General features: G+C 41.4%; 2 protein-coding genes across 2 annotated transcripts in view; both read right to left on the bottom strand.

Annotated features, from left to right (window-relative positions):
- Positions 1-5,987, bottom strand: part of LOC136386461 (testis-expressed protein 13D-like) — a 9,357-nt gene extending 3,370 nt beyond the window's left edge. The window contains exons 1-2 of the mRNA XM_066357873.1: positions 5,934-5,987; positions 192-298 (exon numbers count right to left, since the gene is read on the bottom strand). Of these exons, the coding sequence (XP_066213970.1) occupies positions 192-298; positions 5,934-5,987 (161 nt within the window). The remainder of the gene's footprint in view (positions 1-191; positions 299-5,933) is intronic.
- On the bottom strand, positions 3,872-24,996 carry ATP1B4 (ATPase Na+/K+ transporting family member beta 4). Its single transcript, XM_066357149.1, has 8 exons — positions 24,870-24,996; positions 20,088-20,376; positions 14,660-14,788; positions 14,298-14,402; positions 11,293-11,489; positions 10,569-10,625; positions 8,096-8,191; positions 3,872-7,378 (listed from the first exon to the last, which is right to left on the bottom strand). The coding sequence occupies exons 1-8, from the start codon at positions 24,930-24,932 to the stop codon at positions 7,217-7,219; spliced, it is 1,098 nt and encodes a 365-aa protein (XP_066213246.1). The 5' UTR covers positions 24,933-24,996; the 3' UTR covers positions 3,872-7,216.

The following is a 24,996-nucleotide window of genomic DNA, read 5'->3' as shown; positions in this document are numbered from 1 at the left end:
GGCCGCCGGGTCGACCCCCGCCCGCCGCTGCTGCTGTAAACAATGGCCGCCTAGCGATTGACCCCTCACCTAGTTCAGCCTCACTTGTGTCCTTGCCCAGTCCTGGCCTCATCCTTGGCTGCCTTCCTTTTCCACCCACTTATTCTCCTAACAAAAAGTGAAACTAGTTCGCTTACCGCACGAACACCTACCGGGATGGGGGTGGCGGGGCGGGGGGAGCGACGGAGTAGCGCAGCCCCAAAACGAGCTCTGAATTATGCCTCAAGAGCGTGAAGATAGGGTTTCGCAAAGAAACCAGCTACCAGCCTTTGGCAGTGCGACCCCTGCTTGGCGGGCAAGTGCGAGCTGCACTAGGCTTTGCTCGGAATCCACTTTCCTTGGCACAACGCCACCTACAGGGCTGGCTGGGTGAGAGACTGCCTGGGAATCTCAGTGAGCCCGGAGATGACTTGTTAGAGTTTCTGACGGACAGCACCCAGACGCGCGGAATGAAATTCTAAGCTGGGAGTAGGGTGAGTGAGTGCAAGGAGGACTCTTTCTGGTTCAGTTCAGCTCCCTCGTATCACTCTCAGTTGCTATATCAAACTTATTACACAGTCTCAAGCTGTCTGCAATCTTCCCTCCCCATCCTAAACAGATGACCTTGGAGTTCCTCTCATTAAGAAAATGCAGCGATTGAGCCACAAAGTCCCTTAGCTTTCTTTGCGAAGCCTTATCTTCACGCTCTAAATCTCAGTCCCTTCTGATCCTTTGCCTCAAGGACTTCAGCACATTTAATTCTGCCCCGTATTTCCGGCATCCCCACCTTTCCGGTGCTACTGGATATATTTTCCCATACTATAGTAAAACTGTTCAAGTTCCCTCTGATCTTGAAGCAATTTCCTTCCTCTACCCCACGCCCTGGCCTTTCTCTCCTCTCATTAGAAAGTAGTTTATACTGTGTCCACGCCATTCTGCTTTCTTCACCATTCAACCTGCTGCACTTTGGTTTCTGTCCCTTGCCAAGTTTAATGAAAATTGTCTGATAAGGTCACCAGCAGTCCCTACCCCAGTACAAAAGCCGGTGGATACTTTGAAAATTAGTTTTCACAGTTTTTCAATAGGTTTGATTCTGTTGACCATTTCCTCCTTAACACTCCATCCTGTCTTGTTTCTGTAACATCACATTCTGCTCATGTTCCTCCTACCCCTCTGCCCGATATTACTCAGTTTCTGAACCTGCTTGTTCTTCTGTCCAAAGCCCCAAGGTTGGTGTTTCCCCCATTTTGTCCTCAGACCCCTCCTCTTTTATTTATTTATTTTTTTTCTGAAGCTGGAAACGGGGAGGCAGTCAGACAGACTCCCGCATGCGCCCGACCAGGATCCACCCGGCACGCCCACCAGGGGGCGATCTTTTGCTCCAATGGAGCCTCGGCTGCGGGAGGGGAAGAGAGAGACAGAGAGGAAGGAGAGGGGGAGGGGTGGAGAAGCAGATGGGCGCTTCTCCTGTGTGCCCTGGCCGGGAATCAAACCCGGGACTTCCGCACGCCAGGCCGACACTCTACCACTGAGCCAACCGGCCAGGGCCTAGACCCCCTCCTCTTTTTCATTCTGTATGCTCCTCCTGGATGAGCTTATTCACCTCCATAATGAAAAATACTACCTCTATGATAACTGGATATTTTCAACTTACACTGTCTCTCTTTTTCAAATTTTATTTCTCAATTATAATTTATATTCAGTATTATTTTGTATTCGATTCAGGTGTACAGCATAGTGATTAGACAGTCATATACTTTACAAAGTGTTCTCTCTGCTATTTCCAGTACCCTCCTGGCACCATAATACTTGTTACAGTATTATTGACTATATTCCCTATACTGTACTTTACATCCACATGACGATTTTGTAACTACTAATTTGTACTTCTCAATCCCTTCACCTCTTTCACACTGTTCCATGCCATTCCTCACTGTTCCTCAAACCCCTCCCGTCTGGCAATCACCAGTCTGGTCTCTGTGTCTATGAGTCTGTTTCAATTTTGTTTGTTCGTTTATTTTGTTCTTTAGGTTCCAAATATAAGTAAAATCCTATAATATTTGTCTTTCTCTGACTGGTAGAATACTGTCTAGGTCCATCCGTGCTGTTGCACATGGTAAGGTTTCATTCTTTTTTATGGCCAAGTAATATTCCATTGTATATATGTACCACCACTTTTTTATCCACTCGTCTATTGATGGGTACTTGAACTGCTTCCAAATATTGGTTATTGTAAATAACACTGTAGTGAACATAGATGGTATATATTTTTCTGAATTAGTGTTTTGAGTTTCTTCAGATAAATACCTAGAAGTGGAATCACTGGGTCATAAGACAGTTCCATTCTTAATTTTTTGAGGACCCTTCATACTGTTTTCCATAGTGGCTGCACCAAACTGCATTCCCACCAAGAGTGCACAAGGGTTCCCTTTTCTGCACATCCTTGCTAATGCTTGTTGTTTCTTGATTTACTGATGAGCGCCATTCTGACAGATGTGAGGTGATATCTCATTGTTGTTTTACTCTTTATTTCTCTGATGATTAGTGATGTTAAGCATCTTTTCATATGCCTATTGACCATCTCTATGTCCTCTTTAAAGAAATGTCTATTCAGGTCCTTTAAATATTTTTTTCATTTGCTTTCTTTTGTTTGTTTGTTTGTTTGTATTGACATATGAATTCTTTATAAATTTTGGATTTTAACTTCTTATCAATATATAATTAACAAATATCTTCTTACATTCAGTATGTTCTTTTAATTTTGTTGATGGTTTCTTTTTCTGTGCAAAAATCTTTTATTTTGATGTAGTCCTATTTATTTATTCATTTATTTATTTATTTCTCTTGGATCCCCCTATCAGCTTTTCTTCCCTCCTACCATGAAACTAAAGAACTGTATTAAGTAGAAAGGGCTCTTCAGCTTTTCAACTTCTTTTTCTTTGCCCTTTGCCTTCATCCATCCTATTCCTCCTCCACCTTTCAACACACACACACACACACACACACACACACACACACACCCAAAAATTTATTTTCTGCCTGGATAAAATCATGGGGTAAAACACATTTCTGTATGATTTGGTTAAGTTACTTTATCATGTCTAATATTTTAAGAAGAAGTTAGTAAGGAAAATGACTCTAATGACGAAACTAGATGGGGAAACTATATTAAGGTCATAGACCTCCCTCAGTCAAACCATATCAGCCTAGTAGAACTTGGACAAGGGCAGCTTTCAGAGAGAGAAGGGATTTCAGCCTGGTTTCTGAGTCAAACAAGGAGTGGAAATATTTTTGTCATTAATTCTAATTACGACTAGGGATTTGCTCTGGGAGATTTTTGTGGCTGGATGTGCACTGATATCACTTAGCCAATCTTTCATCAAGCAACTAAAGTGTCTTCTGGATTTTGGTTCCTCCTCCCCACCTCTCTTAGTGTCCCTCTCCTATACAAACACATAGGATGATTCAACCTTGACTCAACCTTGATGAGGAAAGGAAGTTTAGTCTGACAAAGTAGTTTTTTGAAAAACTAGAGTGTGGAGACTTCAAAACAAAAAATGGTCAGAATGAAACAACTTTTAGTTTTATCCTCTTGTGGCTCAGCCCCAAGAGTTGGAAAAAGGTAGATGGAGAAGAGAAAAAGTCTTAAATTAATAGGCTGTCAATTGTCAAGTTTTCCAATCACACAATTGCCCAATATTTCTGTGGGAAAATCAATGGTACAGTCTAGAGAGAGGAAGTCATATACTTCTTTTTCATATATATTTATTAATGTCAACAAGTTACCAAGATAATACTAATTTTTCTACATTAAGATTCCTAACAAATAAATGTCTAATAAAGGTTACTTTAGGATAATGATTTCAGAGAGGTAGAGGGTAAAAATTCATAAGTCTAACCATGAACAAAACCATGAAGGCATTTGGACAAGTAAAACCAAGTACATTGCAACAAATGGTATACAAATCAAATACTGGTTCAACACAGTGTGGGAGGCTATTTTAATTAATCCACTAGAAGTTATTGAACTGTTAGAATTCAATTTTAGTGATTATATTCTAATATCCAGTTCTGTATAATAAAGGTATTTGTTCATGTCCCAGATGACAACACAAAGTATCCTAGTAATTTTCAACACTTCTTTGAAACTGTGGAAATGATGGATTCCATTGGATGAGAAATATTGTATGACAAAAGATTCATAATTTCTTGTCTGTTTAATAGTTAACGTATTTAACAGGATAATGTATTATGAATAAAGTATAGCACCAGTAGTTGAATTCCTGTGAAATGTTAACTATTAATACTCAAATTTGACATATGTTTCAAAATGTTTGGGATATCATTCATTTATTTTTAAAGAGATAGGACTTCCTGGTAAGCAGCAGCTCAGAGTAGAAAGAGCACTGGACCTGGAGTCAGATGCAATGCAGGTTGTTTTTGCTAAATGCTCTCTAATATCCTTTCCAGATTTAATGTTATTATCTTTTACTACTGAACCTTAAGAGTTTATTTGAGGTGATTTTTAAATGGTTTTAAAGTTGTTGTCCTCAAGCATCTTGTTTATTTTTTTTTTTAAGATTAGTTTTAAAAATTGAATTTGGTAAGGAAAGGGGTTGGGAGGAGACAGTTCTGTTGTCTATTGTATTTTCCACAAATCTGCTCTCTTATATCTTGTATTACTTGTTAATAGCGGTCAGCCCCTCTCTATTCTGTTGTTAAGAGTTGGCAAGGGTTTGAAGGTGTCTGGGAAGGCGATTCCAAAGAGTAGCAGCCTTTCTGCCGGAAATCCAAGAGAAAATCACTATCTGAGAAATGAGATTGGTGTGATGTATTTACATAACTGGTACAAATTCCCAAGATTAAATACTTTAGAATTTCTTAAGAGAGTGTGCTTATGCAAATATTGCTTTTGTTCTCAGATTTCATTCTTCCCAACCCAACTAGTGTTTACATCTCCACATCAATGTGTGACCAGTAGAAATCACAAGGCTAAAATGTCCAGATATGATCTCAACATCTTCCTTTCCAGTCCTTCTTCTCTTTTGTATTCCCAGTCTTGATCAGCAATATTACCAACCCACTGTCTCTGGCCAACCTCAAAGCTTTGGAGTCACTCTCGACTTCTCTTTCTCCTTCATTGCCCACTCCACACTCCCCAGTCTTGTCCCTCTCCAATCAATCTTTCACATTGTGGCTCCCAAAGTGCTCTTTCTAAAACGCCAATATCATCGCTGCTTAGAACACTTCAATGACTCCTTTTCACCTACTAGATAAAATTCAAAGTCCTCTTGTGGTACCTTCATAACTCTCTAGCCCAATACCCTGCCAATCCCTACCAATCCCTGTCATTTCCCTGAGCCCTTTTATATTCCAATGGCATGAACTGCTCACAGTTAACCAAACACACCATGGTCTTTCATGATTGTGACTTTGCATGTGAAACTTCCCCTGCTACTTTCTCAGCTTAAGTTAGTAATTTTTCTTCATGTTCCAATAGCATTGCCACATAACTAGTTTTATAACTCTTGTCACACCATATCATAGCTACTTCTTCATTGTCTTCACTACCAAACTGCCAGTTCCCTGTTTGGGAAGAAAGTAAAAATTATAAAGGAGATTCAGCCTCTCTATGCTTCTAGGCAGCATTTAAGCTTGCTTTGGACCCTGAAACAGTAGCTATACTCTAATGTTCTCTTCTTATTATTATTCCATCCTCTTCCAGTGGAGCCGTTAAGAAGCAGTGGAATGGTCACATGACCAAAGAAAAGTCAAAGCAGCTCTGCTGATCCACAACCTGGATAAACATCTGCTTCGTACCATTTTTTTAAGCAAATGAAAAGATAGCTAATGGGCTTTGAATTTAGGTTGGCCTGGAAGGAGCTTTCTGTCTTATCATGTATCAATTGGCAGACCCTGATTTCAATCCCTAGAGCAGTAGGTGGGGAGTCAACATACCCATCCGTCATGGTCCCAAAGAAAAATCACACTACTGTCAAACAAATATCCCAAGAAGAAATAGCTGGTAGATAACTTTTTCCTTGTTCTCTCCTCTGTCTGAAGCTGAGACAACACTGTTTGCAGGAATGTTTGCCTTTGGATATTATATCATAGAGCAAGGAATAAAAAACCAATCACATCCAAATGATAGGTGTTCTCCCCAATTGCAGTGGGCCTCACCTCCCCCCCAAAAAAGTGAGAGGGGAAGTTTCATCTCTATCCATAACAATATAGTTAGCACTGCTTTCTGTCCCAGTTGAAGATAACCTAGTTTTTGAATCAGTATTTAGTTGCCCATACGAGGTAGCTAGTTTTTTCAAGAAGCTTTGAGTATAGAGTTCTCTAGATATAGTGGCTTTAGGTGTATTCTGGGTTGGTCTGATTGGTGATTCCCATGGAAGGAACTTCCTAACAAGGTGGGAAAAAAAATAAAGGTTAGTTTTCACCCTGGTTGGGAAGAATTTCACCTATTTCACCTCTAAAAACAAGAAAGTTGGCCCTGGCTGGTTGGCTCAGTGGTAGAGCAGTGACCCAGCATGTGGAAGTCCTGGTTCAATTCCTGGTCAGGGCCCACAGGAGAAGTGACCATCTGCTTCTCCTCCTCTCTCTCTTCCCCTTCTTTCTCTCTCTCTCTTCCCCTGCTGCAGCCATGGCTCGATTGACTCAAGCACATCGGCACCAGGCGCCAAGGATGTCTCCGTGGAGCCTCATCACAGGTGCTAAAAATAGCTCAGTTGCGAACTTTGGCCCCAGACAGGTGTTGCAAGGTGGATCCCGGTTGGGGTATATGCGGGAGTCTGTCTCACTATCTCCCCTCCTCTCACTTAAAAAAAAAAAGTTTTAGAAAATAACAATGAATTTATAATAATCATAGAAATTCTCCTTCATAGCTACTGTGAATTTTATCATATACTATGTTTGCACTACAGTGAGACTTCTAGCAGCAAGAATGTATTCTAGTTTTAAGTGGTTGGAAAGGAAATTGATATAATCTATTTGTCATCAGGAGAGACCACCTTTAAAAAATCAAATAGCTCCCACAATGTCATTTTATACATATGTCAAAGGCAATGAAAGAGGATCTGCTCTTAGGTATCCATCTGCCTGTGTCCTGATTGAAGAAAAGTAATTTAGGTGTTACCAGAGTAACATGAAATAAAACAGAAACAGAACTGGTGGGTGTGGCTCCCTGAAATTCTTAGGTCTCTATGTTCAGAGTAAAGATTACCCTGCCGTCAAAATGATCATTGATAACATCATTTATGATGCCTTTGCCCTTCAGTTGGCACTGCACAGGCACCGCTTGGTTCTTCACCACATCTGTAAAGTGCATTGCCACCAGTGGGGAAGTGTAGTTAACCTGTAGGTGGAAGAACAATGAATTCTACGTGAGAGAGGGGTAGCTGTGTGGGATGAGGGAAATAGGATGGAAGTGATCAGATATTCAGTGCAAGATGGGATAACCTGCAAGAGAACTGAGTGAATCCCATGATTCCAAGTCACAAATGGCTAAAGAAAATGACATGCTGTCTCTTCTCTGGGACAGTGGGGAATTTACACATTTCTCTCATAAGTCATTGTCAGATGTCTGATTGTCCTCTGGAGAAAACCAATTCTAACTCAGTATGATATGATTTCGTGGATATCAGACCATGAATCAAACCAGAACTAATATCTGTCAAGTCTCTATACTAGAGATGAAGCTTTCACTGCCCCAAGGCCTCAAATGGGGGAAACAGGGAAGTAGGAGTATTTGGGCATAATTTAGTGAGATAGCAGTGATTTGTCTGCTCTTGACTCTGTCACAATGCTATATGACATTGGGCAAGTCATTTCCTCTCTATGAACCCTAGTATTTCTATCTTTAAATGGAAGTTAGATCACATTCTGAGATTCCTTTAGATATAGAAACGAGTGGTGGTGATAGGAATGGTAGAGTGGGCTCCTGTTCTTGTCCAGCAGCTGTCCACCCCTCTGTTACTACCTGATGCTCCCTAATTTGCATATATCCCATCCAGCTTTTCCTTTGCCTCTGAGCCCTTTCTGACAGCAAAGACTGAAAGGGACACAGGCTTACGTGAGTCAGTTTGCCGTAGTAAGGGTAGTAGCGGAGGTCAAAAGAAGCCGACTCTGGGTAATAATTGATGGATCGGATGTCGTTTTCATCACCTCTCTGTAAGTAAAAGCAGGCATATGTGGGGTGCTGAGTCACTCAGTTGCTTGAAGCCTAAGCTAAAGATACCTGTGCCTCAGGTGAAATCACAGTGTGACCCACAACCACCGGTCCCAAGAAGACAACAAAAGAATGGGGCAGGGCTCAACAAAGACCTATCCCCAGAGGACCATTTCCAGGGAGAGACTGTTCCTTGACTTTTCAGTTAAAAAAATAGTGAATAGAAGGCCTAGACCAGCGGTTCTCAACCTGTTTGTCGCGACCCCGGCGGGGGTTGAATGACCAAAACACAGGGGTCGCCTAAAGCCATCGGAAAATACATATTTATTATACAATACATTTTTAAATAAAATATGTATTTTCTGATGGCTAGGCGACCCCTGTGTTTTGGTGTTCGACCCCCGCCGGGGTTGCGACCCACAGGTTGAGAACCGCTGGCCTAGACTGAGGAGGCCAAAGCTACTCAGTATGGCGCTGTGCTGGCTCCTAGAAGACCCAGACAGAAGGGTTCCAAAGGCTTTGCAGTACCTGGTGCTGCTCTGGCAAGAGGACCTATCATGCCAGCCCCTGTCCAAAGAATCATCCTGGGCCTGGCACTCAGAGCTGAACGTTGGAGCTGGGGCAGGTGTAAGTTGGAATATGTTTAGTAAGTCCCACCCACAACTAACCCGCTATGAATTCAGTCCTGTTGGGAGTCAGACCAGGTGCACAGGGATACAGCTTATAGTTGGCTCACCTAAACTTTTGTCTCTGACCACATTCTCTGTAGTGCTTAATTAAAGTAGGTGCAGTAAGCAGTATAAGCAAGTGGGGCTCAATATTGGAAATGGTTAAATAAACAAGACCACCCTCCTCATATCGTGCCAGGTTGGGGACTGCTCATCCTGCCTCTGCATTAGTCTTGCCCTAATAGGAGGGGTCTTGGGGCTAATAAGGGACAAATTGTGCATCACTACTAGGAAATCACTCACTGAGGTCATGTGATGACTTCTGTCAATATAGCATAATTGTTCTTAGTATAAACAACTCTCCTTAATTTATTCTAGTAATTATCTTATCCTACTTGATTTCCACAAGTGGGTGTGGATTTGACCAGTATTGATTATTATGGAATGCATAAAGACCCCTTTATATTTCTTTTTTAAATAAAAGGACAGTTTTTAGCAAGATTTGATGTAGGATAAAAAATAACGGCTTTCACTAAAGGAACTATTAATATAAGCAGGATTCAATCCAATTAATATACTAGTTTCAGACCAACTTGGTCTTTATGATTTATTTATATATTTTTCTAAAAAGCAATAAAATTTATTTTTCATGAATGGTATGTGGAATCAATTAAACAAATGTATGGTCACACCTCATGTGTATATATTTATTTACACATACTCACGTTCATGTGAACAGAATGAATGTCCTTCTACCTTGTTCACCTGGCAAACGTGACCTGACATTTCAAAGGCCATCTTTAGCATCACCACTCCCCATGAGGAATCAACATTTCCCGGGTCGGTGCTTCTACGGCACCTTTAATAACACCTGTAATACTTGATTACCCTGATTTTATAGTCCTATTTATCTTGGCACTCCCAACATCTAGCAAAGTCCCTGCTCTATAAGTGATCAGTAAATGTTGCCTTTTGGTGCTTTCTGATCTGCCACCATCAAGACTGGAGTTTTGAGCTAGATTTCCATTACTGAGAAAGGCATTACCTGACTTCACACATTTGCAAGGCAATTGTCCAGGGCTGGTAGTGCAGTTGATGTCAAAAAGGAGGAAGCTACTGGCAATTTAAAAAGCAAATCCCAGATCTAGGGCTTTTTCCTACAAAAGAGCTAATTGGGGCAGATGAGATAGGAGTTAATGGTTCCTCAAAGGACAGTTAATTAGCATATTAATAGAGTTCTGTTTATACTCCCTTGTAGTCATTTATTATTGCAACACCATTGCCACTGGTCATTGCTGCAAAAAGTGAAATTCAGTTTTAAAAGCAAGTACTAATGACTAATGAAAGCTGTTGGTTTAATTCAAAGAAACAAGTAATTAGAGCTAAAAGCAAAAGTGTAAACAGAATCCCAGTTAATGACTTAGCACATTGTTGTTTCCTGCTGTGGCCCTTAGCTGAGGTTCAGTCTTTGTCTTTGAAAAGTATAAATCCGTACACACGCACAGATGCAACACACAAAAACACACATGGATTGAATGCTTTCTGAAAATAGGGAGGCCTGAAGTTACTGAAAGAAGTGTTGTTATGAAAAGATTAACCCTTTTCCTAACCCATAGCCAACCATCCATGGTAAAAAGCCTTGGAAGGGGTGAACCACATTTTTGTATGAATAGATGTGCTAGCAATGCTCATTCAAAAGGACACTTTACCTCAACTTTGCAGGAAACCTTCACAGGATCTCCAAGCTCAGGACGGAAGCCTACAATCTATCAAAAGAAAACCAGTGTTGTTTTGTTTTGTTTTGTTTTTTGTTAAAAAAAAAAAAAACAGATTTGACAATAAAAATGGGGCTTTTATAAATATCCCTTGAGTCATCCCTTCCTTAGGCATAAACTTAATCTATTCTGACCTCTTAGAATGTTACAAAAAGCAAAAAATGCAAAATATCTACAGAGCTGTGCAGCTCAGCTTACTCCTTGTATTTGTGCCTGATATTCATACAGTAGTAATTGCAGGAAGATAACCCTGAAGATGTAAAGATCTTTCTGATTTCAAGAAGGGGTGTGCTGGGCAAGGTTCTTCCACACCTAAGCTGTGGCAGGAGAGAAGGAAAATGCATTTCTTATATATGAGAATTGTCCTTCACCCCACCCCATGTCAATCCTCTGTTCCAAACAGCTCTGTTCCAAATCTCATTCCTAACAGAGCGCATCAAAGGGGAAAGTTCGGGAGTGTGGGGCAAGCATGGAAATAAGAAGTGTTCAAGGAGGAAAGAGTGTTAATGCTTGATAGTTCGTCTGGTTGTTTATATTACTGATGGCTGTCAGTAAAAATGGCCAAACCGGCAGTATGTAAAGGCAGAGCCCAAAACAAATGAAGTATCCAGAGCCCTCCTACCCTGCTCATCAACCAGAGTGTCAAGGGCCCATATACCCGGTTCATCTTTAGAAGGATGCAGGGCTGTCCAGTAGAGTAGCCAAAAGTAGGGTCCTCCAGGCCAGAGCAATTCTTCAGGAAGGAGCGCTTAAATTGGCAGGCCTTTTTGTCCTCATCTTCATTTCCATCTTGGATGAAGTACTGCCCTGGGGGACAATCTATATTCATTTCCTCTTGAAGACTGTCATTATAACCTAAAGAGTGGGTGGGTGACAAAGGGCCATGTTAGATGGGTAGTGTATGGGAAGACCAAGTTTTCAGTAGTTCTCCTTTCTAGTTTCCTTTCTCCAGCTTGCTTGTGCTCCTTCGAAAGCCCACTCGATCTGTCCTAGGCCCTGTGACATGGCATCAGCTACCCAAGGCCCTTCATCAGCAACATGTCTCCAGGAGGCCTTCCAGGCTAGTCCCCTCACCACACTATGATTGCCTGCCCCTTGCTTCTCATTTCCTTAGAACTTTCGGATATCCACCTCTGCATCACTTTGTAACTTCTGCTTTTCATCATTTCTTTTCAGATATGGTAAATTGTAAACATGGAGTGCTCCGTCTTTTACTTCTGGGAGAGGAGTAGGCACATAGTTGGCAGATTTGGGAAGACAGACTGTATATTGTCAAGGATGGCATATACAAGGCAGGCAGCAAAGCTCCTGGGTAGATCTCCCAGCCTGGAAACATATCCCTTTGAGGTCAGTGAGAGGCATCTGATGCAAGAGAGTGAGAGGTGTGTGTTGTGGGGCAGGTGAAGGGGGATGAAGGAGAAGAAAATAAAGAAGAAAAGGAGAAAGGGGAGGTGAAGGAGGAGGAGGAGGAGGAGGAAATAAACCATCTCATTCTTTAGAAAGGGAAGTTAGCATTTCAAAATAGAAGCTTAGGCTGAAAGACAGAAACCAGTGACAACCATAGCATCTCTACCAAGAAGGTGAAGGGATGAGATCTTGTCTAGTGAGATCTTAAGCACGCAGACCTGTGTCCCTTACATTGAATAGAATGTAATGTGTCCAAAATACACCTAACAGGGAGAGAGATGAAACGGGCTATCTCTGAGCTGACTCTTTGGACTACTCTGTCATAGATCTAGGCTTTGGAAGTTACTGCATTTTTTCTAATTTGGTTCTAAATGAGTGTCAGATAGTCCTGTTAGATCTAGCCCCCATGTATTCATGTTCCAAGTAGCTCGGTTTTTCAGAGAAGGTTGTGTATCTGTGATCGACCAGAAGTAAAACTTCAAAAGTACTGCTGGATCCTCATCTAGACAGGTTGTGACCTGGGTTTGATATTAGGAAGCAACTGAGAATTTTAAATCTATTCCAGTTCTGGCTAAGCCCTTATTATTCCTCAGACAAAGCTACATTCAATTCAAGGTTTTGTTTTAATCATTTTTTAGAGCAAGAACTACGTCCAAATAATAACTTTCTAAATAGAGGCTGTAATCATGGGGTTATTGTTTCTCTTGAGGTAGTTCCATCAAAAATAATGTGACCCTTATGGCAAAATCCCAATCCTTGTGGGAATTAAATTGATACTTTGGGATTTCTATTTCAGAGCTGTGTTCCTTTTAAACAAGACATATTACCTATGCTTAGGAATGACAAACCCAATGTTTTCCCTAATGTTCCCCACCTCTGTCATCAGGTCAGAATTCATATTTCTCCATCCACTACCTTCTCAAAGGAATTTCCTCGGCAGAGATTCCAGCAGTACATTTGCAATAGCTCACAAACATTTTGAACGTAAAGAAGGTATTATTCTGGCTATAATATCCAAGACATTTGGGGACCAAATATGGAATTACATGTACTCAGAAAGAACCCAGCCTCATCTTGCAAGTAAGGCATCTGAAACTTAGTCTTACCCAAAATAACGCCAAATGTTACTGATACAAAGCTGAGCTTGTAATTCCAACTCACATGCCAGCTGCAAAGAATTATGAAAAGCAGCACTTCTCAAGCTTTAAAGGTCACACAAATCACCTGTGGGTCTTCTTAAAAACCAGATCTTCATTCAACAGATCTGGGATGGGGGCCTGAGATTTTGCCTTTCTAACAAACTTCTGAGTGACGTTGATGCAGCTGGTCCCTGGATCATACTTTGAGTAGCAGGGTTGTCACGAACGTGGATGTGGGCTTAACTGCTACTGCTTTTGCTCGAAGACTTTGATTACACTAATTTCCATTTCTGAGCCTCAGTTTCCCCATTTGTAAAATGGGGACAATAGACTATGCTATGCAGGATTAAAATTAAATGTCAAATTTTATGCATTTAAATAACACTTTCCATCACATAAGAAATTGTTTTCCTCTTAATTCAGTGTATGTTCTACTGGCCACTACCACCTCATTCTGACTCCCCTACCCCTACTTCAGCCAAGCTGTTACCTTAGTTTTCACCTCGTGGAAAGGCCTCTCCAAAAACCTTTCATTAGTTCCTGAAAATGTATATGGCACTATAGAGATAAGCATCTAAGAAACACTGCCGATCAAAATGGATCAAAACGTAGGCATGACTGCCACCCAGAGATTCTTCCTCTAACTTCCTTCTAGAATGCTGTTAGATAAAGACCCTTGCTTTCTTCCTACACGATGGCCTATCGCCAACAAATGAATGATCTTACCTTGAGGAGGTATAGGAGACAGGGATTTTCTAGTTCTGAAGAGTACTCTTTTTTTCTCACCACTACCTCTCCCCAGAATTATTTTTTAATAATTGATCATTATTGAGCCATCTGGATGTGCCAGGACATAACTAGGTGTTGTAGGGTGTTCAAGAAGAGAAGAGAAGTTCTCTTCCCCGATGCTTATCATATTGCCGGAGAGCTGGCTTATATGCTTTCAAGGCAACATACAACCATAAATTAGAGCAGTTTTGATTGTAGCTACAAGTTCTGAGGGGGATGCAAGGTAAGGAAAGACCAGGATAGGCTACGATTAGTAAGAGTGGGAATTTTGAATTCCCACCCATCACTTTTCCAAAGACATTTGTACCCTTCAGAGAAACTTACTTACCCTGGAGAAAGCCATTTAGGCTAATCACATAATGCTGCCAAGTGTCAGGTTCAGAAACATTGAAGTTGAAGTTAAGGCTATGAGCGAAGGGTCTGACCATAACTCCTGCCAATGAAAACAGGTCTTAGATATATTAACCCATTCTTGGGATAATTTTTTGGTATTGATTCCCATGAAACCATTTCCCTGTAGGCAATCAAAATGAAAATGCCCATAATTTGCCAAGTACCATTTTACTTTTACTCTTAATAATTGAATCCCTAAGTCTTTACAGGAAAGAGCCAAAGTTAATTGAGGCTGAACATTGCTGTGCAAGCAGATTTCTGTCCACCAAGTTCTGGACAGGGTATTTGGGCACTTACCAGGAGGCTTCACCCTCTCAGTGAAGGTAGGTATGTAAGGATCGATGGTCAGAAATAGCGTGTACATGCAGAGGGTGATCACAGCAGCCAGGGAGGCATAGAAGAAGAAGTAAATGACTAAGCTCAGGCCTGCAGAAAAATCAGAGATGAAAGTGGTCAGTGCTTGCCAACAAGTTCTGCCTCCTCGCTTGAACTTATTATGAGCCAGAACTAACCCAAACATATGAGATGGCTTTTTTCATTCCCCAGATTCAGTATATCCTTCTTTGCTTATTCAGATTTCACCAATTTGCAATTGGTGAGAACTGTGTCAGAGGTTTGATTGCAGTTTACCTTTTACAGCAGGGGTCTCAAACTCGCGGCCCGCCCACCAATTTTGTGCGGCCCGCAGACTAATCAAACTTCGTGGATTAGTCTGCGGGCCAGTCTGCGGGCCGCACAAAATTGGTGGGCGGGCCGCGAGTTTGAGACCCCTGTTTTACAGCATATTTTATGGCAGAGCTTGCTGAGCAAATGATGGCCATGAGCAAGATTACAGAGGAGTGGGGTTTAAAGTACTGCAGAGGGCAAATTTCTTGGGAGTCCTCTGGGTAACAGTTGATGGCCTAAGTACAAATTATTCTTTGCTATTTATTAAAGCAGGTGCCCTGAAGAGTCCTAGCAGCTTGGTTCCAGTGATTATATGTATTTGCAAGGGACAGAAGCAGCATTTCTTTTCACATAGCCTATAATTCAAACTTTTGATTAAGTTCCATGGGACTTGCCTCTCATCAAGGAAAAGTGAGATTTCATCCTACTCATTTCAAATTTCATTAATCTTTAGTAAAAGTTTAAGTGGCTCTCCTTTACAAAAAGAACACTAACACAGGACAGAAAAGGGAGGAGTAGGAAACTGTACTTAATTATTGACACTTACTACCTGTGAGCTTGGGCAAGTTACAAAACCTCCCTGCACCCCAGACTTCTCGTAGGTAAAATGGGAATAAGTTTAGCATTTATGTTATATCTTTCTCTACATCTATAACAGTACAGTAGTCCCCACTTATCCACAGTTTTGCTTTCTGTGATTTCAGTTACGCATGGCCAACACCATGGTCCAAAAATGTTAAATGGAAAATTTCCCAAATAAACTATTCCTGTTTAAAATTGTTCACTATTTGGAGTAAGATGCTGAAATCTCTCGCCATCCTGTTCCATCCAGCCCAGGATGAATCATTCCTCTGTCCAGGGTATCCAGGCTTTATATGCAACCCACTCATAAGTCACTTAGTAGCCACCTTGGTTATCAAATCGACTGTCACAGTAATACAGTGTTTGTGTTCAAGTAACCCTTATTTTACTTAATGCCACATTCACATAGCTTTTGTTACAGTATTTGCTATAATTGTTCTATTTTATTTTTAGTTATTATTGTTAACCTCTTACTGTACTTAATTTATAAATTAAACTTTATCATAGGTATGTATGTATAAGAAAAAAACATAGTATATATAAGGTTCAAGCATATACTGGGGGTCTTGGAATGTATTCCCTGTTGATAAAGAGGGACTACTGTATCTGAAATTCAACCTTTCCTTATACCCTGTCCTGATTATACCATTCCTGTTTAATCTTAAACATGCTGTTCACCTCTCATGTCCTCATTTTCCTTATCTGTCAAATGAGGACAATAATAGTACTTGAATAATGCATATAAATAGCATAGCACAGAGCCTGGCAGATACCAAGTACCCTATAAATGGCAGTCTTCATCATTGTTATTATTAATATTATTACTGCTATAGAACCAGAACCATAATTGTGTATATTTCTCCTCTGTGGGCTATATTAGAGTTAACTGCCTAGGATTAGGCAATACAGAGTGAGATAAATGAGAGTGAGATTGTTGCTAAGAAGCTCTTTTGAAATCTCCTTGGGGCTCTCTCAGCCAACAATATCTGGCTCCATTCACAGTGACATGATGTTGGAACTACATATTTGGACTGAATCATGAACCAGAAACTGTAACAAACCACATAACTTTGCTGTACCCAAAACTGAATCCAAATGTAAAATTTTAAATTGAACCTTGAACCAAATAAAACGAACCCCCCAAAAATGATTAGAGAAGGGGAGAAAAAAACCTTAGGAATCCAACTGGAAACGGAACATTTATGTTTTATAAGATAGACTAAAGCAGAACTGGAACATGAACACATTACTTCATGGAGAAGAAACAGCAGCACCTGTGTGCTTATGATACTTGGTTACTGCCCAGTGACTGTCCTAATGGGACGTGCTCTGTGCCATCTCCTCCATTTCTTTACCCTCATTCCCATCTTAGGAATGACCAACAGCTGAAGCCATATTGGGGTACTGGAAGACTCAGTTTCATGGATGAAGGAAAAGCAATAGAATACAAGTATACTCTCTTGGAAATATCTTCCTTCTTGTCTAGGATGTGTGACCAGGGAACTGTATATGGGAGAATGGCACTAGCAATGAATCCCTTCCGTCTCACCCAGGAGTCTGTGCCCTGGAGTCTCAGCAGAATACCCCCAGGCAAACCAAGCATCATACCTATCTGAGCCCTTTTTGCTCTGGATGTCCAAGTTTTACTTGGCCACTTCTCTAGGTAATCCAAAGTTCTTTCCTGAATGTCCTACCCAAGTGTCAGTAGACCTAAATATCTTTGAAGACAAGCTGCCCATGATCACAACTTTTCACTCCTCCCACCAAAACACCCCCATCAGTTCCTGAGGCCCTACACATTGAGGCCTTGCTCATTGCTACAGTTTATGTAGACTGTGTGGTGTTCTGGCAAGAGAATGAACCCGAGGGTTTATTCAACTTGGGTTTTTTTTTTGGGGGGGTTGTGGTTTGTGTGTGTGTATTTGTTTTTTTGAGAGAATCAGAGAGAGGGACAGACAGACAAGAAGGGAGAGAGATGAGAAGCATCAATTCTTTGTTGCAGCACCTTAGTTGTTCACTGATTGCTTTCTCATATGTGCCTTGACCAGGGGGCTACAGCAGAACGAGTGACCAAGCCAGTGCTCAAGCCAGCGACCTTTGGGCTCAAACTAGTGACCATGGGGTCACATCTATGATCCCATGCTCAAGCTAGTGAGCCCGCTCTCAAGCCGGCGACCTCAGAGTTTTGAACCTGGGTCCTCCGTGTCCCAATCCAATGCTCTATGCACTGTGCCACCTCCTGGCCAGGTTCAACCTGGGTTTAACTCCCAGTACTGCAACTTATTAACTATGTGACTTTAGACAAGTGACGTACCCTCTCTAAGCCTCAGTTTCTGCATCTGCAAAATGGGGATAATATTTCTACCTCATATGGTTCTTGTCAGTATCCAATAAAATAGCTTATAGTTCCTAAGAATAGAGGTTGCCCAGCTACTAAAGGAGAAACTCAGAATATAATAATAGGTGGGTGAATATGTTGGTCATGCTGCTGTCCAAGCTCAAGTAGGCACCTAGTTCTTAAGCAAGAGGGAAGCTAGTCATATGCTTGGTGGCCTAGAAATTAGGGTCAGTATTTTTACTTTGCCCAGGGGTACCTGAACAGAAGAAGTCAGAATTCATGGACTGTCCTTAGACCTGCTACCCAGAGGCCTGGATATGGCCTACTGTGTACTGTTCCACTGTCATATCATCCCTGGGTACTTGAACCTTCCTCCCTCAGCCCCACTTACTGGCCTATTGCTTGTTCTCCACAGGAGCATTTTGGATCAGTTCACCTGCTGAAGTTCCAATGGTTGGCTATTTGGAGGTTAATGTAGGGCACCCTCTCCCAGAATCACACTGGCACTTTACAAGGCCTGTTTCTCTAGCCCTCTTTAGGCAAGGGAGAAATAGCTGTGTCCCCTTTGGAGCCCCAATGAGTATTCAGCATTTGTAGCTTCCAGAAAGTTGGAACGTTCCATGAATGGTACATTTGTTCCAGTTGACCATTCGAGGGATGGACAGGGGAGGAGCTGAGAACTGAGGAGGGATAAAGAAAGGTGGACATTGTTCAAAGTCCCACACTTACTATTCCTAATTCCAGGAAGCAGAGCTGGCTCTTTAATCCTGATTAAGATGAATTAGAAACACAAATGATGAAGGAGAGAATTCCCAGCCAAAGGGGCCTCTAGATGGCGTGGCCATCAACTTCAGCAACCTAGACCCTTGGCACTAGGGAATGCTTATTTCACCAATGATGTCCTTATCTTTTTTCCTTCTCCAAACCAGCAGCTGCTCTTTTTCTGGGCTGCACAGAGAGTTAGGAAAGTGTGAACTTGACCACAGTCAAAGTCTCCTGAGGAGAAGGCTCAGCACAAATAGTTCAAGAGGTGAGTAAGACCTTGGGAGAGGAGTGCTGGGGAAGTTTTGAAATGAAAGTGGTGGCAGCATGTGGTACAAAGAGGAAATACTAAGGAATGTGATTCAACTATTGGTCAAACAATGTGGGGGCTCAGTCATAATATCTAGAAATGATGTCTTTAAACATAATTTCTCTGTGTACACCATGGGAGTGTAAAGCACCAACAGGCTGGGGCCAGGGGCAGGCCTCCTGATTCTCCTTCTCTGACATTTATAGCTGAAATAATGAGGCTTTATACATCTTTGGTCAGATTAGCAGGGATTTGGGTCTCATATCCTAGAAATAGTTGTCAGAGTACTTTTAATTTTGTAATTATAACATCTTATTGGAGCTTCAGGTAAATACTATGACAGAGGCAAGGCAGGTATTGTTTCCTTCGATTGGTTGGTGAGGAAACTGAGGCTCAGTGAGAGTAAATAATGAGCCCAAGGTCACACTGATAGAAGGTGACAGAGCTGGGGCTTCAAACAATTTCTGTGATTTTCCAACTCATTCTTATTGTCTTTCTGCATTGCAAATGATTTTGAGCCCAGTGAATTTCAGCTATATAATCAAGTTTGTTCACCTAGTTGGAGTTTGTTCTGATGAGATCTGCTCATAGTCCAGCACTTCCCTAAGCCAGGGGTCGGGAACCTATGGCTTGTGAGCCAGATGTGGCTCTTTTGATGGCTGCATCTGCTCGCAGACAAATCTTTAATAAAAACAATAATAATGTTAAAAATATAAAACATTCTCATGTATTACAATCCACTCATTTCCTACCGCTCATGTTCATGGTTGCGGGTGGCTGGAGCCAATCACAGCTGTCCTCCGGGACAACAGCAAATTTCTATTGGATAATGCGTAACGTACACGGGTTGTTGTATGGCTCTAACAGAATTACATATTAAAATATGTGGCGTTCATGGCTCTCTCAGCCAGAAAGGTTCCCGACCCCTGCCCTAAGCATTGATCCTTTTACATGATATATAAGAGAAGTCTGCACACAAGCCCATCCAACATATGGTATAAGAGTTTTTGACACCAAGCCAAAAGGAAAGGACACCCTACTAGGGCACTGGGACAACTGGTACTTACTCCAACTCTGACCTGTTCGGGCCAGAGACATCCTTTTTTCTGGATCCCACAGGTATTCATTCATGATCTGCAATTTTCGCCACCAGGTGTTGCCTGTTGACTGACCCTGACCCTCTTCCTCCTCCTTTTCCTCCTCTTCTTTCCCTTCCTTTTCCTCCTCCTCCTCCTCCTCCTCCTCCTCCTCCTCCTCCTTCTCCTCCAAATCAGGTACCACCATCACCCGAGCCTCTTCTTCTGTTTCTTCGTCTTCATCTGCTAAGTAGTTCTGGTTCATTTCATCCTGATCATCCTGGAACAGTGACAAATTTTTGAAAAAAATTCCAGTGGCACATCCCACCAGCCAAATATAAATAGAAAACAACTCAATATTTAGAGGTGTTTCAAATGTCCACTTTCCCATAAACATACCCATTGTTACAAGAGGCACATGACTTTCTCTCTGCTCTTTTGGGAGAAATATTCTTTCTATGATTCATTTTCATCCAATATCCTTTCTATAGAGGTATAAGTTTTATTCTCAGTTTCAGGTATTTGGGCTGTTCCCCTAGGATAGCTTGTGTCACTACTCTGTCCTGGGGCCTCATCCTCCCACTTCGCTTTGTTTGGCTTGTCAGGACACAGCTGAGCTCAACACTGGAGAATGGAGTAGTTTTAGACACTTATGTCTATGATTGTAAATTCTCAGTCCAAATCAGTTTATCCTAACAACTTGTACACTTTCAGCTGCTCCACCTCACCATACCAAGTTGTGGCTAAAAATTAGCCTTCGGTAGACATCAGTTGGAGAGGCCAACTGCTGTACCCCTTCTCAAAACTTTGGACTGCCTTTCAACAAAAACAAGTGATGGGGGGGCTATTTGCTACTTCCTGACTGTTTCCTACTCTGGAACCTCTTTCTGTCTTAAGCTGGTTGAACAAACCGTCTGAGGGCTGGGACCTTAACTGATACTTCCCTAGTCTTCACCCCCCAAACCCCATACCCTAGGCAAAAATTGGGGCATGTAGTAAGTGTTCAGCACGTACTTATTCATTGACTGATTGCAGCCATTACTTGAGATCTGAAACTGCAATCTTTTCTGAGTGGTTCTAAGAAAAACAACGAACAAAAAAAAAAAAAAAAAAAAAAAAAAAAAGCCCGACCACCAAATGCTGCTCTTGCAAATGCCTTCCAGCCACAGGCCAGAGAGTTGGATCTTTGCTCCTTGTGGGTCTGCCAAGGCTCACTGCAGCAGCAGAAAATGAGGTCACCCTCCCTTCTCTCTGCTGTCCAAATCTGAAAAGTGGCAGAGCCTGTGCACCTGTTGGGGTTGGATATGTCAAATGATAGAGGCCAGGGGCTCTATGATGCCCCCTCCCTTCCTGATTCTTCAAAGGCCATTTAGAGGACACTCAACTACAATTCTGCCATTAGTGGGGAGGGGCCTCAGAAAATTGGATTGTTCAGAATCAGTAAAAGTGATATAGAATGATGAATGCTCTACTCTTAGCATTCAGTCTGCTCAGTGCTATCTAGCTCTTGATTATAAGCACTCATGAATTACTCTCTAACTTTTTCAAATGTACAGCTTTGTATCACACACCATATCAGAACTGACAGTAACCTTGGAGATTCACTTGCCCATATGAGGCTCAGAGAGGAATAAGATCTAAGCAAAGCCACACAGCAAATTCATGATATGATTGCCAGTCCCAGAACTTTTGTCTCTAGATACCCTAGACAATGATGTTTCTCTTTATCACATTGAGCCCAAGTGCTTAAAGATAATTTAACAGATTGATGGAGAATAACAATAGGTTACATTCTGTGTTTCCAAAATATTGCAGATGCTTATAGTTGAGGATTTCTGACTCTGACATGGACTCACCCTGTGAGGCTTAGGTAAATAAACTCCATTACTCAAGGTTGAATGGATTAATAAATGTTCTTAAACCTCATTTGGGTATGAATATGTATATACATTTGACCTCCCAAAATACCTTTTGAGGACCCAGTGGGCAAGGTCCATATTTTCTAACTCCTTGATGGCATACCACAGTGTGCAACCCACAGCTAGGTAACCAATGGGTACTAAACAAATATTGATGACTGCCTAACTCTGAGGAAATACTCTCACAGACTGGTTGCTCTAACCTCAACAGTCATGTGGACTGTGGTGAGTAGTCATCATGGCCACCAAGAATCTACTGCAATTGAGAATCTGAGAGAATTTGAAATGTAACATTTCATCACAGAGGAATTAATTTATATTTTCTGAACAACTGCTTTTTCTCCTCTTGTTGCTTATATGCTTACCTTCTACCTCTGCTCCATGGAGGAGACAGCAAGCCTTGGCATCAGTCCAATCTTATTTGTAGATATAAGCTCTCATGATAATCCTATTAAAGATGGCTTGTCATAAAAATTTTACCCTCATGGGAAGAATTAACCTTCTCAGAGCTGGTTTCCCCATGGCTCTCATGATGCCTCAGTATCAAGAACCTCAAATATTATTTCCTTCTCCCTTGCTTCCAGGTATAGGAGAACCTCACAATGTGCAAGAGAGGTGGTTTTGTGCAACTAACTATTGAATGGAATCCAGTAGGAAAGCCGTTGTAATGAAATAGTCTGTTTTTGTCAGTTTCCTAAAGTGGCGCTGCCCTCATGTGATAGTGTGAGTGTGCTGTGATATAGTAGTGGATGTGTGCTGGGGTCATCATGTTGCCCTAAAAGGGAAGAGTCTGAAGGACAGAGGGTGGCTCCATTTTGAGCACTCTAAATATATAAACATAAAAAATAAATATATAAACAAACAGTATGACCCAAAGGATAAATTTGTGCCCTGCACAAATATATTGAGTAATACCTTGTGAACAGTTGAATGATTGGCGAATTTTAAAGGAGAAATTAGCACACAATTATTCATAGCATCAAATAATTTCTTTTTAAATTTGATCAAGTGTTCTCTATAAAGAGCAAGATCCCCTAATGCATTGAAAATCCAAACAAGAACAAAATAGAAACAGACTCACAGACACAGAGAACAGACTGATGGTTAACAGCAGGGAGGGGTGTTGGGGAACTGGGTGAAAAAGTGAAGGGATTAAGAAGTACAGATTGGGCTCTGGACAGTTAGTTCAGTTGGTTAAAGCATCTTCTTGAGACACAAAGGTTGCCGGTTTGATTTCAAGTCAAGACACGAATGGGAAGGAACTAATAAATGCACAACTAAGTGGAACAACAAATAAATGCTTCTCTCTCTATCTCTGTCTCTCTCGCCATCTCCTTCCCCATCCCTCCCTTCCTTTCTTTGTCTCTCTAAAATCAATAAAAATGGAAAAAGTACAGATTGGTAGTTACAGAGTAGTCACAAGGATGTAAATTACAGCATAGGGAACATAGTCAATAATATTGTAATAACTATGTATAGGGCCAGGTGGGTACTTGAAATATCAAGGGGACCACTCTGTAAATTACATGATTGTCTAACTACCATGTTGTTCATCTTAAACTAGTACAAAATAATATTGGATATAAACTGCAATTGAAAAATTAAAAAAATTTTAAAAACAAATAGAAAATCCAAACCAGTTGACAAATCATTGATATTATACACAACACTTGCAACATTACATGGAAAATAAGTCAAGTATATACCCTACAGCTTGTGAATGCTCTAAGAGCTGGAAGGAACTTTGAGATGTCAAAAGAAAGATTCTACAAACTGTGGCTGAAAAGTTAAGGGGAGCTCTTCATAGGTGGATATGAAGTTAGAAGAATTCATGTTTTCCTTTGTTGGTTGTTGACACTCTTCACTATAACTCCCTGATTATAAAAGTGACCATTCCCAAAGAAAAATGGATTAAACTTTGTTTCCTCCTGGGGTTCAGATCACAGTTCTCTTTGGGAGAGATTTCAGAATATACCTCCAATCAAAAAAGTACCATGTGTGGCACGTATTAATGAATGATAGCAAAATAAATACAAAGGAACTTTCAGTTCAAAGAAATTTGTAATGAGCCCTGAAGATAAATGGTGACATCAAAGGTGTGTGTGTGTGTGTGTGTGTGTGTCTGTGTGTCTGTGTCTGTGTTGGTCAGGGTGCGGTGGCAGGCGGGATGGCAATGGGTGATGGAGGGTCAGAGGGTTGGGGAGTTGAATACTGCAAATATAATGGAAAGAGCCCAAGATGAGAAGTGAGAAAACTTGCATTCTCACTCTGGCTCTTCCACTGACTTGCAAGTCACTTCTGTGCTCTGAGTGCTAACCCTCCTTTACATAATGAGGGCTTTGGAAGATGATGTCTAGGATTACTCCTAGCTTCTATCTAGGATTCTATAATTGTAGCAAAAGTTTGAAATTTCTGCTTTTGAAAAAGCAGCTGGATTCCTAAGAGACTACCACCCAAAGGGACTGAGACAGCTGGGAGGCTGTGCCTTTCATTTCCTCTTCCTCTTCCCTGCTCTCTTGGTTAAATTTCCTGCTATCAGAATGAAACCTTTACTTCCAGACTGTAAAAGGTCTGTTCCAATTCTATGTTCCCATGAAAAATTTTCGCTCATCCTCTAGAATCTTCCCCTTCCCTTATCTTTCTTCCATAGGAACAGGGGCTTTCTCTTTCAATCCAGAAATTTAAGGTGAAATTAAGTGCTGGGTGTCACTGTTCATTCCTGAAATTATGAGCTTCTTTACACTTCACTGTTCTTGCCCATCCCAAGGAGAACCAGCCAGAGCCAAGACCTACACAAATCCCAACCAACCCCACTAAAAAGAAACAGCAAAGTATTCTGTTCCCTGGGACTCACAAGTCTGTAGCAATAACTGTGAGGAAAGGCCGGAACCCTTCTGGACCGGAGCTGCCTTCTCATGGCTTTTCAGTGGGCAAAGACGCAAAAGAGGCAGGCAAGTCGGTGAGAGTTCTGGAGCTTCTGC

Source organism: Saccopteryx leptura, chromosome X (genome assembly GCF_036850995.1).
Source record: "Saccopteryx leptura isolate mSacLep1 chromosome X, mSacLep1_pri_phased_curated, whole genome shotgun sequence".
Lineage (NCBI taxonomy): Eukaryota > Metazoa > Chordata > Mammalia > Chiroptera > Emballonuridae > Saccopteryx > Saccopteryx leptura.
This window is presented reverse-complemented; position numbering and strand designations above follow the sequence as displayed.

What these genes read in the sequence shown, in the direction of transcription:
- ATP1B4 (XM_066357149.1), bottom strand. Translation starts at nt 24,932, where the DNA reads ATGAGAAGGCAGCTCCGGTCCAGAAGGGTTCCGGCCTTTCCTCACAGT. An exon ending in CCTAAATGGCTTTCTCCAGG is followed by an intron (nt 11,490 to 14,297) that starts GTAAGTAAGTTT and finishes CCCACTCTTTAG; the next exon opens with GTTATAATGACAGTCTTCAA. An exon ending in TCCTTCTAAAGATGAACCGG is followed by an intron (nt 10,626 to 11,292) that starts GTATATGGGCCC and finishes TTCTTTTGATAG; the next exon opens with ATTGTAGGCTTCCGTCCTGA.